Here is a 19,186-nt window from a genome sequence, read left to right as displayed (position 1 = left end):
CAGTTTTATTAAATAAGCAAAAATTTATATATATATATATATAAACTATAACATATTTCATATTATTAAATAATTGTGCAAAACATTTACATAGAGCAGGAGGGGAACAGATGACAGCCTATACTTCTTTTAGATTCTTGCAATTCTTTTAATACATTTACAAACTTTAAATACAGACCAAAATCAGCAAAGGCTAACCAAACACTGGCATAAGAATAATTTGTGTGATGGTGCAATTGTATTTTTCTAGTTGAAATACTTCAGGAAATACACTTAATGAGGGCTCTGTCACACAAACAAGCAATAGGTACATCAGAGGAGTGTGAAAGCTGAATGCTTACCATAAGGTAACTGTGACAGATCTAAAGGTCTGACTGTTACAAGTCCTGGAGTACTAATGCCTCAGGTAAACTTTTGGCAAGTCAAGATAAAGTGATATTTCAACTTTGGAACAAAGTTTCACAGAAATGATGCATGTTCCTTCCCCTTAGTGTGGAGTTCTAAAAGTTACAATAATCAAATGTTCCTGTTTGGAGGTTGATATAGATCAGGTATGCATACATGTCACCAAGTATTTTTATTATTTGAACAAAATGCCAAAATGCCTAATTTGAGACAAACTGGCATTAGAAGTATATAGGGGGAAACTCACCTACTAAGATTTTTTGGTTTTGTTTTTTTTCAGTGAAGCTCCTACTTGTTCTAAGCAACCTATTCCACACCTGTTTTTAACTTTACAGCTAAAGCATTTTTACAAAAGCTAAACAGACTCATGCTAGTAAATAAATTACATGCTGCAGCAACTAGAGCAGTGCCCACTTACCACTACAGTAATTCAAGAATACCACATACTGGTTTAACATCCATTTTCACTCATTTTGTCATTAAGACTTACATTATATTTGGGTCAACCAAAAAAACCCAAAGAGATTTATAAAATTTTACAACAATTAAACAGTAATGTTTAATTCTACAAATGAATAAAGCCAACTACTGCAGCTCAATATGACAAGAACAGGACTAACAGAAGTGAAATCATGTACAATTTACTATATTACTGCTATAATTCTTAAAGTAACATGAAATACTTTAGACTGACATCGCATAAAGCATTTGGTTTTTGATTTATGAATTTAAAGTTACACACTTTTAAGTGACAAATTATGTGAAAGTAATATAGCTGAAGATGAAAGATAAGTAAATCAGAACTCCCAGAGAATGCTCTGGCCCCAGTAAAGCACTAAAATCTACTGCTCAACTCTTTATCAACTGCAGTAGTCCATGATTTTACCTTCACACTTCTTTCCCCCCTCATCTAGAATTGTTTTTTCATGGATTTTATTAAAATATAGTTTCTAGAACTGTTGTTTTACAGTTTTAAAAACATTTAAATACCATGCTCTAAAAAAGAGCGTTTATACAAAGTCTTATATTTACAATATAGACAGTTATGATCAGGTGTTAATAAGATCAACTCTTCCATGTAAGAAGAAATCCAAGCTTATGCGCTAAAGATTAATGAATGTGTCAGTGTTTTGAACTGTCTTGTAAACATCTGAAAACAGGTGTGGATGACCAAATTATCACTTAAAGTAGTTGATCAGGAAAGACTACATCACATAGAAAAGTCTAATTACCTCTAAGGAGGACTAAACAAGCACAAAATTTGCAGGTTATTTCCACAAGGCTACTCTGCCAATTCTGTAACTATGCATGAGAGATGCCAATAGCTTCTCAGAATAAGACAATTTGCCTTTGAGGTGCCTTAGGGAAACAGTATGCTGGATTTGTATTTTCACAGCATTCCCATTGATTAACAAGGAATTCTTCCCTCAGTAAAACAAAGGTTAGTGAAAATTAAAATGACTGGACAAATCCAACAAAAATGGATATCTCCATAAGCCACCCAGCACTTCATACAGAAATCTGTTGAGTTTTCCACATTAGAAAACATCAAAATCACATACTGACCGTCTCTTAAAATAGCTTATCTTTATAAATGGAGAAAAACAGAACAAACATTTTTCTGCATACAAATATTTAATTCCATGCAAGATGGAAAACATGAGTGCACAATAAACTTCATCTCATACCTAAATAATTTATAAATTAATTGGTTAGAATAAAATAGGGTCTATAGCAATTACTGTTACATTTTAAACACATGCAGATGAGTTAACAGCAACATTTTTACATAAAGTCTAGTGCAAGAATGTATCTGCTTTATAAATAGACTGAAGATACCTATGTAATGCTTTGAGGTGTACACACAGTATTTGTGCACATAATAACCTGGTTCTGAAAAGTTGTCCCTGTTTCTCTATAAACTACAAGTGCCCATTTTAAATAAAAAAAGATCCATAATTACTCATGGGCTACTTCCCTGTGACACATGGTGTCACAAACATTGTGGTGAAAATGTAATACTGAAGTTAATCTAGAGATTATTTTTTTTTATACACAGTTTTTATACAATCAAGAAAAAGAGATACAATTTGTATCAACAAACAAAAGGTCATTTCTGGTTATTTGAGGCATTGCTCTCAGCTGCTTATACCATGCAAGAGAATAGAATAAGAATTAATTACAAATTAAAAATATGAAATGTTTTTGAAAACTGGTCAAAAGTTAAATCTTTTTTCCCCCAGCCATTATAAGTCTGAATTATTTTTCCCCACTAACAGAGAATAACCAACTAATTAAAACTTAAGTTATTTTTAAACACCAAGGGTAAGTACAGAATCACCTTCAAGTTACTTCATTTCAAATACATAATGACATAGTCATTATATACGTCACCTGTACCAACACAAGAATATTTATCTTGTGTGAAATGATACAGTTATCAAATGTCAGTAAATTAACTGTAGTTGCACCCATAATTGTGGTTTCTTGTTGGTTCTTTTGGTGGGTTTTTTAATATGAGAGGAACCTATTTTGCACATGATAAAGAGCCCACAAGATATTTTGAATCAAACCAACCACAGCAACACAAGTGGAGGAAATGATAAACTTTGTTTCTCAGACAAACAGATAACTAGAAAGCAGCATGCAAGCCATTATCAAAACACCAGAAACAACCCTGACTGCAGCCTCACGTTCTGTGTGTTTCACAGTAAGAAACATTTAGGCAGTGTCACACCTTCTCATGAAGAAACAAAAGGCCATAAACCAGGCCTTCTCAACTTTCATGAAAAAAACTACAGTAGAAGTCAACAAGTCCTAGCTCGAGACATGTCGAGTTAGTCATGGTTCAAAATGTTGAAATATACAGTGGATTCAAAAAAGGGCGTACAGTCAGTGCAGCTTAAAAAAACCAATAAACGCCTCATTTGGAGACATTTAGCTACAAAGGTTCCCACCCTGAGCAAGATACCAGTTGCGCAAACAATGCCACACAAAATTATCTCACCTGTTGAAACAGGAACTCTAAAAGCCTTCACGAGGCAAATGCACACCTTTGCGTGGATCTCAAGAGCAAAAACCAGGACAGCTTTGCCACAAACCCAAACTGGAGCATCTCTTTTCTAGAAGCAGCCTTCCCCCTCCACCCTTTTTGAAGTTGATCTTGTACAGCCACCTTAAATGTCAGGCGCATTCAAGCACCATCCTTGCTCCCAGAGGAAGGGCTGCAGTTAGTGATGAACTTCCATGTTAACATCCAGTTTTTGCTGCTTCAAGTTGAGTAATCCAGTTTACATAATACTGACAATTTATTTTCAGCTTGTCTAGTCATTTGGGCCAGCAGCAGCTTACTGCACATTTGAGAGGAGATTCTGGAGAGAAGCTACAGTTAAAGTTTCAGTTTACTGAATGGCACTCATGCCTTTACATTCCTTAATGTTTTGGTCCTAATTTAATAAAGTATTTGGCTTCAGTTGGATTGAGCCAACATATTGAACAATGTAATATTTATTCAAATTCTTGAGGGACAGTTCTGAAATTTAAGTGCCAACAACCATGTTGGCGTTGAAAAACTGAAATGAGTTTTTCCTTTTATAAACAATTTTTAGCAAATTTACTTTTTCTTCAGTACTTAAGATGCCAGTAGGCAGTGTCAAATGACAAAGCTGAAACCCTAAAAATCATCTGGGTGTGTATAGAGCATACTTTTAGAGGCCGATTAGGTATTTATAAGCAAATTGTAAGTGTACACTAATACATGCAATATAATTGCTAACACTAATTTTGTTTTAACAGCTTTGAGACACTGATTGTGACATTATAGTTCTTAGTGAGCTATCCATGCAGCAAGGTATGCATTTCCTATAAAATGCTATTAAAAATCCCTATATTTAAAATCTTAAAATTTGCAATACAATCAACTTTTATGTAGTGCCTCAGCATATATTATGATTGCTACTGTGTACAGAATTTTATACTATTTTAGTAGAAAATATTTACAATAGATTGGCCTCTTCCTTCATGTAATTTTTCCTCTGGGTTCTATGTGCTGTACAGGTTCATTAATCCAAAAGAGGCTGTACTGCGCTAACGCCCTGTTCTTAATTTGGCAACAATCATAGCTGCCAGCTGTTGTGCATCTGTCATGTGGGGATTCTTTTCCATCACAGAAAGGACAACGCTTGGAGGGAAAATATTGCAGAGGTTCTTGTATGTTTGATACTGATGTTCTGGGATGATATGAGGTTCCCGTGGCTCACCACATATCCCAATCCAGGGATTTCTCCAGAGCTGCTCCATCTTCTCAGGCATGCTTCTTACCATGACAGGTTCATAACATGGCTGCATGAGGTTGTTACTCAGCGGGTACGAGTGGTAAGTGTAAGAGTCTGATGCACACGGTAATGGATCCCAGCTGGCGTGCTGCTCTCGACAGAGAGGTGGTCGTCTCTGCCTTGTGGGGTTACTTTCATAAAGCCGTGAGTCAGAAATACTGTCCATTCTTGTCATCACCAAGGCACGGCTTGGTTGTGCAGTTGATGGATGAACATTTTGAGGCACAGGGTATTCTCCTGGACAACTGGACCGTGCTCCAACAACAGGATGCTGGGCATGGAGGCCTAAGTGGGAAACTGACTGTTTCCGAAGGGATTGCTTAGGCTCTTCAGTTCCGTAACTCTGACCTCTATTTAAGGCTTCATGGTAACCATGAGGGAAAGGCTGAAGACGATTTTTCGATGGCAGTCTGTGGCTCTTCACATTGTCTTCTGGACTGGCATCTGCTACACCCAGATACAAGTCATTGTAAGAGGAATAAGAATCATTACTTGTATGGCTTAAGCAATTGTCAGGACAGGGGCTTGAGTTTCTAGAATACATCCCCTGGTCCACATCAGCCCCGTAATAATCTGAGTTACGGATATTACTTATGCTTAAGTTGGAGAAATCACTGAGTAAGGAGTAATAGCCATGGTCCCCCAGTGACTCATATTTGGGATACTGGTCAATATAGCTAACTGAGGTGCCATGGCTATTAGTGACTAGTATAGGAGGATATTGCACACTGGACATATGTTCCAGTGAGGATTTCTGATGTACGAACTGTGAGGAACCTGGCACCGGACTGCTTGCAGAACGAGTATTTAATGCACCAGCTGCATGGCTTTTTGGTGGAGGGAGCGTTGGTACACTTAATGCAGAAACCAGAGACGGGACAGAGCTGGCCTCGGACTTCCGGGCTGCTGATAACTTTTCCTCAGGCTCCACAGCTACTGACCTAATGCTTGGATCTGACTGACGTTTTGGGGCAATGCGTTTCACTTCAGAACTGATTTCTCCTTTGGAGCTGGATGGCCCTGTGCCACATTTGGCCAAGGCTCCCTCACTCATAGTTTTCACAGCAGATAATTTGGCACTTATTCGAAGCTCATCCGCTACTGACCTTTGAGGCTGGTTTGCACGTTCTGGGTGGTAATATTTACATTTGTGCCCATAGGTGCACTTTTTACCTGAAAGAAAAGGGTTTTCAGGTTAAACAAATCTAAAACTCATTAATACCACCAGCTGCTATCTTTTTTTCTTTACATCTTTCACCACTTTTCAATAATAGTATTTCTATATAAAACCCCTAAGGAATAATGATGTATTTGATATATACAGGCAGTCACAGGCTGCTGCCTGTATCCACGTCTATCTGCATCAAAGGCAAGACATACCATTTTCCTTCCTACTGGCTCATGATTTCAATAATGAAAACATACACACAGTGCTATATAAAACAAATCAACGTTAACACAGTTTTATTAGTTAGGAATCTCCTCCCTCGAATACAAACCAGAATAAAATAGCAAAAAGTTGTATTATCCACAAGGTGTATCTGGTAATCCTTAATTTTCTGCTACACTGTTTTTATGAATATGTGTATGAAGGGTAAAAAAGTGGACATGGTGCTTAGATGGTAACATGAAAAGTGGTACAATTTTTCTTCTGGTAACGACAAGCTGTTGATTAATTGCTTGCTTCACCTACCTTTAAGTGGAACAAATCGATCTGACTTGGGCACTTACCATAAGGACACGGTTGTTTCTTATGTTCAGGAATAACTGGCCTTTTTCTTAAGAAATTTTCAAGGCTTGGACCATGGCGTCCTAAAGGATCATCCGGAGGCATAAATCTAAGGGAAAAGAAATGAAATACGATCAGTTTTTCCTCAGAATGCTGAATTAGCAAATTCCTTTACTTTTCAAGAAAAAACCCATACTTGTCATTCACAAAAGAATACATTAGCAGCCGCTCCTCTATGAACTTCTTCCATTCTGGTTTTTCATTTTGAAGATCCCGATAGTTATCATTTGATACAATGATGCCATCTGAGTCGAAAGCAAGTTTTACTATGAATCGATCATCATAGCAAACTACTCTTCTTCCCTGAACTCTTCGAGATGGGGTGAACACAAGAATTTTTTCTTTCTCCAATTTACGTAAGATTTCTTGATCTGTAAAATAATTTTAGTTGAGCAGCTTTTTAAAAAGTTTTCGAAGAAAGAAATGCAACCTTTGTATTACGAAAATTCTTGCCTTTTTTATCTGACAAAGTATCTTGCAATTATATTCATACACAGTCCTCATTATGATTGAAAAACACCTAGATGTGGATTTTATTTCTGAAGTTTCAAAGCACTCAGTAAATATTCAATATTTGAACTTCATAACCACTCTGTAGCCATGTACCTTTACTCAGTCTTCCTGAACACATCAGGAATTCAGGTGTTACTGTATTAAAATAGCCTTTTAGCCTGGAGTAAAATGCAAGGACTTTGTAAGGGTCAAAACACATGCTGCCTTTTCAGTGTTCAAGATAACCCTACTAACTGAGTCCCTGGCCTGTTACTACATCTTTTACACTCACCACGCAAGTAAGACTCAATTCCTGTAGCTCAACAATGTTTGCAAATCGGAAAATTTCAGCTACTGCTTCTCAAAATTGTTGAAACCATCCAATAATGTTGCAAAATCTACATCAGTTTACACAGGCAGATATTTAAATGCTTGTTTCCTCACCAGTGAAAATGTGTTTTTAAACAAACGGTTGAGTGCAACATCCTCATCACAACATCCACAGCCCACTACTAGGACGCATCAGAAACCCAACAATATTTTTTTTTTTCCATTTTTAACCAAGGGGTCAAAGAAAATCTTGATGTTACCTGTAATTGGTGCATCAGGTCGAGACTGTTCTTTTCTCCATGCAGGTACAAACACAGTGATATCTTTATGTCCTTTTTCCAGAAACCAATCAACAGCTAGTTGAATTCCCCGGCAGGAAAAGCCTTCTTTGTTCCCATGGCTGAAGAACATGCAAGTTTTAGAAACAGCAAAGACAAAAGTTACATTTGGTTTTGGTTTTTGTTGTGGCGGTTTGGTTGTTTTTTTCTTCTAAAGCTGCCATGGTCAAAGGATATAAAGAAAACAATGTCTGTAAAGTTTTATTAGGCCTCCTTACATAATCGGAAAAAGAAAACTGCACAGAGCTATTCAGCCATCAGATTACAGCAACCCTACTACTTATAAAGTCTATAAATGGTGAAATTTCACTATCCCCAGAGCAAAACCAAGTAAATATGAAGTTTTTAAATTTTTTTCATTTATCTGACCTAATGAAAAAGATCAAATTCCCTGACAAACCGAGCTCACCTTAATAGCACGATAAAATGCTATCACAAAAAGAGGAATGAACAATGCTGACTGCCATGGGTGATAAGTGCTTTTAAACATCTATATTAATAAAATCTTTTCCTCTAATACTTAATGTTCTGCATTTTTATTAGAACTTTTTATAGGAAAGAAATAATTGTGTCAAAGTTGTTTAGGTCCCATCCCCATCAAAAACTTGTTTTCTGAAACACAAAGAGTCTCAAAAACAGGACACAATTTAAATAAAAGAGTTTAATTTTTAAAAGAGCCAAGAAAAAGGGAAGGGAATTTTCTCCTTTCCTGCAAGGGAAAGGAGAAAATTTTAAGAGGTTTGATATCAGCCAAGGAGAATCTTAATTATTAATCTATCTGCATCATCTATAATTGCAATGTTTTTAAGCAGGAGAACTGCATCAACCTTACACTTTTCAGATATTCTCAGTCTGCAGAACAGATTTTGCATAATGAGGAGACTTCCATCATATTAAAATTGTCTTTAAAATCCATAAAATTCTGTGGATTATCATTCAAAATTTCACCTCAGAGTTGCTGTTGTTATTACTATTATTGTAGAATGACATCTCAGATTACTGGACTATGTTTTCCTGGGCTCAAAACATTACAGAAAGTAACACTGAAGCAGACCAAAGGCAGACAGGTCTAATGTCTTCTGTTTGATTATGGATCACCAGCACAGTCTAAATTCTCACAACTTAAATAATTAATACAGAAGCCACAATGTTTGTAAAGCATTTTCCTTAAATTTTTATACATTTCAGACTGTATAGAATTTAATATCCTTTAAAACTTTCAGATGCATATGCCTTTTGTTATGAGTTGGACTTGATGATTCTTATGAGTCCCTTATAACTTGAGATAGTCCTATGGTCCTACAAAAAAGCATCAGATCTGAGCAAGGAAATAGTCAGAGTACACACCCTTTTTTCTTCAGTTGCTCCCTGCCACATTATTCTCAGAACTAACTCAAGCAGCAGAGATTTCAAACTCAATAGGCACAGGAGAAAAAAGAAAAAAAAAAAAAAAAAGAAAAAGAAAAAAAAAGTTAAATCCAGGCAACGTTTTACAAAAACATCTTATGGATTGATGTAACGACAACGTGACACTGGAAATTTCTGTATATAAAATACTATTACAGGATTTGAAAGGTTTATGTATTTGAAAAGTCAGCATACTCAATACACCAGTAAAAACCTGAATTTTCTTAATACACTGAAAAAATAATAATTCATATCACAAATTCTTCTAGACCAGAAGACTGATACTAAAAGAAGTCTATTGTATGAACACTACCTGAAGAAACCTTAGTATCACTGATCAGTAAACAGACTTTAAATAATTCCCTCATAAAAGAATCATACTTACTCAGTGATAAACAAATCATTGTCTAGCTCAACTCTGTACTCTACAGACATGTTCAAAAGTGGCACAGGGCAGGTATCTCTTGGGTTAGTGTTGACCTAAGCAGCCAAGTGTACATAGAACATCCTGAGTCAGAAGGGACCCACAATGATCATCAAAATCCAACTCCTGGCCCCATGCAGGAAACCCCAAGAATCCCACCACGTACCTGAGAGTGTTGTGCAAACATTTCTTGAGTTTGGACAGGCTGGGTGCTGTGACCACTGCCCTGGGAGCGCCTGTTCCAGTGCTCAACCACCCTCTGGGTGAAAAACCTTTTTCTAATATCCAGCCTAAACCTCCTCTGACTCAGCTTCATGCCATTTCCTCGAGTCTTGTCACTGGTCATAATCATCAGGCAACTTTTACGGCACCTGCTCTATTGGAACCAGATGGGATACATCTTTCTGTTGAGGTTGGAGGTTCTTAGCTCATGAGCTGGCAGACCTCGTTGAGAGGGCTTTAAACTAGGTTTGAAGGGGGAAGGGGAGGCAGCTGGGCTGCCTGGAAGCAGGCCCAAGGGTGCTAAGCCTGAGTTAGGTGTGAAATCAGCAGCCCAGCTGAAGTGCATGTACGCAGCAATGCACAGTGCACCATGCAATGCATGCAGCATGGGTAACAAACAGGAAGAGCTGGAGGCCATGGTACAGCAGCAATGCTATGATGTAACTGCCATCACAGAAATGTGGTGGGATGACTCACACAGCTGCACCACTGCCCTCAATGGCTACAAGCTCTACAAGAAAGACAGGAAAGGGAGAAGAGGTGGAGGGGTGGCCCTTTATATTAGGAAGGCTTTTGGCGCCATAGGTATTGAAACTAATGAAGATGGAGCTGAATGCCTATGGGTAAGAATTAAGGGGAAAGCCAACAAGGCTGTCATCCTACTGGGAGTGTGTTATCGTCCACCCAGCCAGGAGGAAGAGGTGGACAACTTATTCTGTAAGCAGCTGGAGAATGTTTCAGGATCATCAGCCCTTGCTCTTGTAGGTGACTTCAACCTGCCAGACATCTGTTGGGAACTTAATACAGCAGAAAAGAGGCAGTCCAGGAAGTTTTTAGAGTGCATGGAGGACATTTTTTTGTCGCAGCTGGTAGGTGAGCCCACCAGGGGAGGGACTATGTTAGATCTGTTGTTTGCAAATAGAGATGGGCTGGTGGCAGATGTGGTGACTGGAGGCTGCTTGGGGCACAATGATCATGAAATTATAGAGTTCTCAGTATTTGATGAAATCACCAATAAGACTCTCACATTGGACTTCTGGAGGGCGGACTTTGGCCTATTTAGGAGACTTATTCAGACAGGTCCTTGGGAAGCAGCCCTTAAAAACAAAGGAGTTCCGGAAGGCTGGGTGTTCTTCAAAACAGAGATTTTGAGGGCACAGGAACAGACTGTCCCGGTGTGCCAAAAGATGAGTTGACAAGGCAAACGCCCAGCCTGGATGGGCAAGGAGGTTTTGGAGGAACTCAGGAATAAAAAGAGGATGTATCATTTTTGGAAGGAGGGTCGGGTCCCTCAGGAGGTATTTAAGGGGGCTGCTAGAGCATGTAGGAAAAAAATTAGGGAGGCCAAAGCTCAGTTTGAACTTAAAATGGCAACTTCTGTAAAGGATAATAAAAAATGTTTCTATAAATATATTAATGGTAAAAGGAAAGGTAAGGCCAACCTTTGTTCTCTATTGGATAAGGGAGAGAACTTAGTAACTGCAGATGAGGAGAAGGCAGAAGTGCTTAACGCCTTCTTTGCCTGAGTTTTCAGTGGGAAGACAACTTGCCTTCAGGACAACTGTCCTCCTGGGTTGGTTGATGGTGTCCGGGAACAGAATGGTCCCCCCATTATCCAAGAAGAGGCAGCCAGAGAACTGCTGAGGTGTGTGGGTACTCATAAATCTATGGGCCCAGATGGGATCCATCCCAGGGTGATGAGGGAGCTGGCGGATGAGCTTGCAAAGCCACTCTCCATCATTTACAATCAGTCCTGGCTCACTGGTGAGGTTCCAGATGATTGGAAACTGGCCAATGTGTCACCCATTCACAAAAAGGCTTGGAGGGAGGATCCCGGTAATTATAGACCAGTGAGCCTGATCTCAGTACCTGGCAAGGTAATGGACCAGTTTATACTGAGTGTCATCCTGCAGCACCTACAGGATGGCCAGGGTCTCAGGCCCAGCCAGCAGGGGATTAGGAGAGGTAGGTCATGTTTGACCAACCTGATCTCCTTTTATGACCAGGTGACCTCCCTGGTGGGTGCAGGAAGGGCTGTGGATGTTGTCTGTTTGGACTTCAGCAAGGCCTTTGACACGGTCTCCCACAGCACGCTCCTGGAAAAGCTGGCAGCCCAGGGCTTGGACAGGAGCACTCTTCGCTGGGTTAGAAACAGGCTGCAAAGCCGGGCCCAGAGAGTGGTGGGGAATGGTGCTGCATCCAGCTGGGGACAGTCACCAGTGGTGTCCCTCAGGGAGGTCTGTGCTGGGGCCAGTTCTGTTCAATATTTTCCTTAATGACATGGATGAGGGGATTGAATCTTTCATTAGTAAATTTGTGGATGACACTAAGCTGGGAGCTTAGTGTGTCAATCTGTTGGAAGATAGGATAGCTCTGCAGAGAGATCAGGAACAGCTGGATGGATGGGCAGAGTCTAACAAGATGAAGTTTAATAACTCTAAGTGCTGAGTCCTGCACTTTGGCCACAATAACCCCCTGCAGCATTATAGGCGGGGGACAGTGTGACTGGGCAGTGCCCAGGAGGAAAGGGACCTGGGGGTTCTGGTCAGCAGCCAGCTGATCATGAGCCAGCAGTGTGCCCAGGTGGCCAAGAGGGCCAATGGCATCCTGGCCTGGATCAGGAATGGTGTGGCCAGCAGGAGCAGGGAGGTCATTCTGCCCCTGTACTTGGCACTGGTCAGGCCACACCTCGAGTGCTGTGTCCAGCTGTGGGCCCCTTAGTTTAGGAAAGACATTGAGATGCTTGACCATGTCCAGAGGAGGCAACAAAGCTGGTGAGGGGCTTGGAAAACAAGCCATATGAAGAACGACTGAGGGAGCTGGGGTTGTTTAGCCTGGAGAAAAGGACACTCAGAGGTGACCTTATCACTCTCTACAACTTACTGAAGGGTGGTTGTAGACAGCTGGGGGTTGGTCTCCTTCTCCAGGCAGCAACTGACAGAATGAGAGGACACAGTCTCAGGCTGCACCAAGGGAAATATAGGTTGGATATTAGGAAGAAGTTTTTCACGGAAAGAGTGATTAAATACTGGAATAGTCTGCCCGGGGAGGTGGTGGAGTCACCATCCCTGGACGTGTTTAAAAAAAGACTGGATGTGGCACTTGATGTCATGATGTAGTTGAGGTGTTATGGCTGGGTTGAACTCGATGATCTTGAAGGTCTCTTCCAACCTACACATTCCGTGATTCTGTGATACTGTGATTCTGTGTGATTCCGTGGTCACAAGAGTGAAGAGATTGGTAGCTGCCCCTCTGCTTCCCCTCATGAAGATGATGAAGACCACAATGAGGTCTAACCTTGGTCTCCTCCAGGCTGAACAAACCAAGTGACCTCAGCCACACCTCATAAGGCCTCCCCTCCAGATCCTTCCCCATCCTCATGGCCCTCCTTTGGATGCCCAAAACTGCACTCAGTACTTGAGGTGGGGCAAGCAACCTAGCCATGCAGGCCAGCAGTTTAGCTCATGCATTATCCCTGCTCTGACACAGCTAAATTGCTTTGAATACTGAGCAGGCTCAACCATCAAGAGCACAAATACCATGAATTCATGAATTCACTACATTTCATTACCATACACTGCTTGCCACTTTAGAAAGAACTAAGTTTTTCTACCCTACTTGGTTACTTTCCTTTAATGTCCAGGAACTATTTTCAGTATTGTTCAAGGACTTCAACATACTAAACCCATCCACACAAAAGCACACTACAAATACATTGCTTGAACAAAAGATCTGAGGTGAGAACTTGGATATAAAACAAGGGCGAGAGAACTGCAATATGGATTACATATAAAGGAGTAACAGCAAAATTAAAAGTCTAGACTAAAGAGTCCATAAAATGTATTGTTGTATTATCCAATACAATAAAAGTCCATAAAATGTATTGTCACTGTAATAGTCTGAATTACTTTGCCATCAATATTGTTTATTTTCTTAAATATTTTAATGATTTCTTATTTTCAAATATTGCGACAGGGAGACCCACCTCATAGCAACATTGCTTCCATCAATGACAATTGGCCTCAAGTTATCACTGTTATCCACCACTTCATCTTCCAGTGACAATTCAGGGCTTGCTATTTCCTTTGGGCAAGGGCCTCTTGGCACCAGAGTACCAGTGGTACTGCTGGCAGTGCTTTGTCCCTCTGATTCACTTTTGTTGCCAAGTCTCACAAGCTCTGCTAGAACATCATTGATGAGTGCATCTGCTCCCAACTTCTTCAGTACAGCCTGGATCTGATCTCCTGCATACCCAAGCTTTAAAGCAAAATCCATTTTAGCTTGGTATTCCTTGTCCAAATTTGTTTTGCATTCATCTAGCTTCAAGTCTTGTGTGATACTGCTTTGTGAAAAACTTGGGCGATCCAGACATGGGGACCGGCAGAGTGGCCGATGCGGTTTGGTGGAAACCTCCTTTTCTCTCCACTGAGCACTGCTTCTGAAGTATGGTTGCTCAGGTTCACTTTCTGAGCTCGTCCATTCCTCAGATTCAGCACTGCATTCCCCCGCATCTTGTTCCACATTTCTGTCTTCTCTGGAGTGCCTCTTCTCCATTTTCAGCTTCCCTACCATAGACCAGGCCGTCATCACGTTCAACTTCCAGCCAGAGCGCTCAGTTCTCTTTCATTTCCAAAGCCACCAGGAATTCATACTCAATTGCATCATGTTGGCCAATTAAAAGTTTACACAAGGCTGGAGATAATTTGCCTTGTTTACTATATTCTGGCATAAGCAACACCAACATGAAGTTCCTTAAAAAAAAAGAAAAAAAAATTAAAAATTAGGTTTTGATCAATTCTGCAAAATATTCAATTACAATAATTTTGTTTACAAGTCAGTAGATGTCCCCAGTGATTCACATTTCTATGTAAACTGATTATAATAAAGCATATAATTACACTGTCTCTGTAATCACAAATAAAACTCTCTTTCCGTCCCTCAGTTACTCTACCTACAAAAAAAAATGACAATTCCCACACAATAAATGTAGAGCTGGAATAAATGGATTATCTCAGTAATATTTAGAAATAATAAAACAGAAAAGGGTAAGCCATCATTTCCACTAGAAACCTGTCTTCTACTGCAAGAACAACCTGTCTACACTAGGAACAACTGTACAGTGTTCCAGTATGCATAAAATTTAACATGAATCATTTCAGCCTCAAGATTTACTATCAGAACCAATATGTTTACCTAGTAAAAGTATCTTCTGGAAAACAAAACAGAAATTTAACAAAATAATGTAAGCCATGAAAGAAAATTAAAAGCATTACCAGTGTGCATATAAGTCAAAGCTTATTCATTTTAAGTTTTCATATCCTTTGGTTCTAGGTAATAAGATGCAGAAAATCACAGCACCTAATACACCACTCACAGAATCATAGAATGGCCTCTTCACCATTTGTGAGAGGTCATCCCTAATTCCTTTGAGACAATTTACAAGAGTTTCCCTGCTGCTTTCTAGAGTGCTGGTGTTTCCTGGTTCCTCTCTGACACTCAGAAACACACCCCTTCCCCTGATGAATCTAGTTCAAAGCTCTGTTAGTAAATCTTAGAAAGGTTTTTTTCTTGACTATTTCCCTACATTAAATGGCGGGTTTCTGTTACCTATGGGAATATTTCAGAGAACAACAGGTGTAGAAGAGTGATAAAATTTGATAAGCAAAATCATAAAAATGTCAAAAGATCTCTGAAACAGGTCTATATTGGCCTAACAACAACCAAACCCCCTAAAATTGCCTCAAAGTGAAACTAAGATTATTAACCTGAAAAACCTTTCTAAAGTAATATATAATTACCTTTCTAAAGTAATATATAATTACCATAAACAGGAAAACAGACTACCAGACTGCACTCCAATTTATGCAAACAAAAATGTACACACATGCAGAGACAGCTGCTCAAAAGCCTAATTTCCTTAGTAAAATGATAACTACTTGGACCTAAAAAAATCCCCTAAAAGGTCAAGTTTTCAGACTTGACCAATTGACTGACTTGACCAATCAAGACTATTTTTTAATAAAGAATTTTTTTTTTTTTTGTGTTTTCATATATTCGTTTTATATTTTGTCAGCCTGGAGAGAAGGAGGGTCAGGGGACATCTTATCACTGTCTACCACTTCCTGAAAGGAGGTTGTACCCAGGTGGGGGTCAGTCTTTTCCCCCAGGCAACCAGGATTAGGACAAGAGGAAATGGCATCAAGCTGTGCCAGGGGACATTTAGGTTGGACATCAGGAAGAATTTCTTCACAGAAAGGGTTGTCAAGCATTGGATTTGACTGTCCAGGGAGGCAGTGGAGTCACTATGCATGGAGGTGATCAAAAAAACAACTGGATGTGGCACTCAGTGCTCTGGTCTATTGGCCAAGGTGGGGACTGGTCAAAGGTTGGACTCAATGATCCTGGAGGGTTTTTCCCAACCTCAAGGATTCTGTGATAGTCCAAGTTCTTTATGCCATATGAAATAAAAACAGTTTCCTTGCGTTTGAATGTCAATTCCAGTCTTGACTAGTTAGGTTTAAGACTTTAAAAACTGCTGTTCTTTCATGTCATTTATACAAAGAGTATCCCTCTAAGTACTTAGGTATTATTTTTACAGTACTCTCTATTTTCATTCCAAGTGATTTTTGTCTCACATAGCACTAATAGCAGTATATTTACAACCCAAGTACTTGCCAACATAGATGTATTAATAGCTTAACCTGGAATGGATTTTAATTAGGTCTCATACATAACCTTGTGCCTTGCCAACACTTTAAAAAAAAAGGGTTATATAAAAAATATTATAAAAGAAGGTTAAAAACCAAGGTTATCAGCACATTGCACCTGCAGCTTACAAAATATTCCAATGAAGGAATGCTCTACAACATATGTGGCAAGACTAATTTTTTTTCAAATTATTGAGACTGTACTTCTTTGGCACAGGGTAAAGAACAGCATGATTCTGTTCATCCAAGTTTAAAGAGTTCCACTCTTCTTTCCCAGCTGTCATCTCTCTAAGTACAATGTCACAAGAATTTGGCTTTTGTTCAACTCACCATTTTGAAACCTCCATCCTCTCCCCTGACCCCTACAACGACTTTGATGTCTACCCAGACTAAGTCATATGCAGTCACTAAACCCTTTTCCCTTGCATCCCCCAGCTGTCTGTGAGATGGCCCAGGCAGCCCCAGGCCCATGGTGATGGGTGTCACCCCCTCAGCACAGGGCTGGGAGCTCTCCCTAACAGCTCCCAGAGAAGCCTGTGCTGGGCCACCATTTCTCTGTGTTGCTGGAGTTCTCGTGCTGGCCATTGTAATCCAAAGTTCCTTTGTTGTTCTGAAGATGAGTTTTTATCACACATTGTATCAGTTTATTACAAACATTTCAGGCAAGATGCATTTTTAGTACTATGTGTAGATAAATATCTGCATTTCTGCTGTTTGAACTTCTTAAGGTAATTTGTTACACGTCAAATGTTTTCCATACAGGTGAATGAACTGTGACTGAGAAGATAATCAAATTATATTCTAGCATCATAATAAATAAGAGATGAGACAAGGTTCAAATAGCAAAAGCTTGATACATAAAAAAAAATTATATTGCAGTTCTTAAATATAAAATTAAATATTACATTAATATTACACACATTTCTCAAATATCATGTTGTACCCAAACACTGTAATTTTAGCTTTATTTGAAAAAAATTAAATAAAGTGCAAAATGCAAAACTACAATGTAAAAAACTTAACATCTGAAATAATGTATCCTTGTTATTGAGTTTAAAGCCTATCTTTGTTTCCAGTAACTGAACAGAGCACACAGTTCACGCAGTGCCATAAATCTTCAAATTTCTGCTAAGGCAATATGCCTTCAATTTATTTTCTAACAATAACTTTATGGCTTAATTTTTTTAATTGGCCAAATCACCACTAAATTTTTCTACAAAAAAAGACAAGTGATAGTCTGTATGTAATATACATAATTTGTATACATACAGTCTTAAAGAAAATATGTGCGAAAATAGAAAACTTTTTCTTTAATAAAAGACTATTTGGTAGCTTGTATTTTCCACACCCAAAACAACTCCTGGTTATTAATATTCCTTCTATTTCCCACTTTAAGTGACAAATTCAGTAATTCCTTTGATACATGAGAAAACAACAACCATAATTATAGCCTCATCTCCAAGATCACTTCCAGTCAGCAGGAACATATTTATGCAATTAACACACTAGCATTTAGACTTTAAAAAAAAAAAAAAAATACCCAGGAGCAACAACAGTATAGTTTGTTTATTTGTTTTTGCACACTGTACTTCTCAGAAATTCAAATGTCATCTTGCAGAGTACTGACAATAATAGTGAATTTCTTTCCTTTCTGATCTGTATTATTTAGTAGTGGTAGTACAGTTGTTCCTAGGGATCTCTATCAGTTCCAAGGCTACTTTGACCATACAGTCCCTTGCACAATGAATATAGAATCTAGAATTATGATGACAGGCCAGAATATCAGAAAAACCACATGGAACAGTATGGTACTGTTTGTCCAGACATCTTTAGAATGTAGTGTTTTGTGGGGACACTTAGGGAGTTTATGCAGGGAAAAAATCCCCACTAATTAGCGGTTAATAGATCCACCCTTGTGAATAATTTTCCATTTTTTTCCCTTGCTGCTTATACTGAATACTTTTTAAAGTTAATATAGATGCAGTAAGGAGTTATCACACTGAGTTAAATTATCTTTTATTAAATCTTCTTTCAACCAAACTCAGAACAAAAATTAATAAAACATAAATAGTTTGAGTAATGCTTGATTTTGCTTATAGCTACAAAATTGAGAAACAAATTAGAAAATATTTTCAAAGATAGAATCAAACCTCATCTTGCAGATCATGAACAGCTACGCTTTCTCACTAAAATTTCAGAATTTGTTTATCATGAGTTACATTCCCCCCAAAGACAAGCCAAATATGAACACACGCTTAAAGGAATGAAAAGAAAGCTATTATGAATTTCTAATTTAAAGCTATTACAACTCAGAAATACAAACACTGCAGCTTTAAAATTTTAATTCTCATGATGCTTGCTGCTAAGCAACCAACCAAGTTTTCTTCCTAAACACCTCTTTCAGCACAGTCACGAGCAACTAGTAGAACTGATAATGTGATTCAGAAAAAAGACTCAGACAAAACCATGTATATTTTGTTCATAAGGGGCCAAGTTGAAATCATCTCTTCAACTTTGATGGTATTAAAAAAGAAAGAAAATATCTGCACAGTAATGAAGTGCTGTAATATAAATGAAAACACTTGCAAATTATTCAACAATCACTATACATCAAATGACAATGACTACTAAAGAGCTGGTGCTAGAAATACTCTATTCCAAGCCTGTCCATTTCCGAAGGACCAATAGAAACTCAGGTTAAAGAATGGATTAAACAGCTTCTTTTTACTGCCTTTCCA

At 38.7% G+C, this 19,186-nt stretch overlaps 1 protein-coding gene across 1 annotated transcript in view; it reads right to left on the bottom strand.

The window, feature by feature from the left end:
* Nucleotide 1: 1 nt before the first annotated feature.
* ZC3H12B (zinc finger CCCH-type containing 12B) overlaps nt 2-19,186 on the bottom strand; it is a 35,331-nt gene continuing 16,146 nt past the window's right edge. The window contains exons 2-6 of the mRNA XM_066182115.1: nt 13,727-14,492; nt 7,611-7,750; nt 6,665-6,899; nt 6,471-6,577; nt 2-5,912 (exon numbers count right to left, since the gene is read on the bottom strand). Of these exons, the coding sequence (XP_066038212.1) occupies nt 4,492-5,912; nt 6,471-6,577; nt 6,665-6,899; nt 7,611-7,750; nt 13,727-14,328 (2,505 nt within the window). The 5' untranslated portion in view covers nt 14,329-14,492 and the 3' untranslated portion in view covers nt 2-4,491. The remainder of the gene's footprint in view (nt 5,913-6,470; nt 6,578-6,664; nt 6,900-7,610; nt 7,751-13,726; nt 14,493-19,186) is intronic.

This window comes from Chamaea fasciata, unplaced genomic scaffold (assembly GCF_029207755.1).
Source record: "Chamaea fasciata isolate MVZ Bird 193981 ecotype frontalis unplaced genomic scaffold, bChaFas1.0.hap1 SCAF_4, whole genome shotgun sequence".
In the NCBI taxonomy this organism is placed as follows: Eukaryota; Metazoa; Chordata; class Aves; order Passeriformes; family Sylviidae; genus Chamaea; species Chamaea fasciata.
The sequence above is the reverse complement of the archived record's forward strand: the minus strand, read 5'-3'. Positions and strand labels throughout refer to the sequence as shown.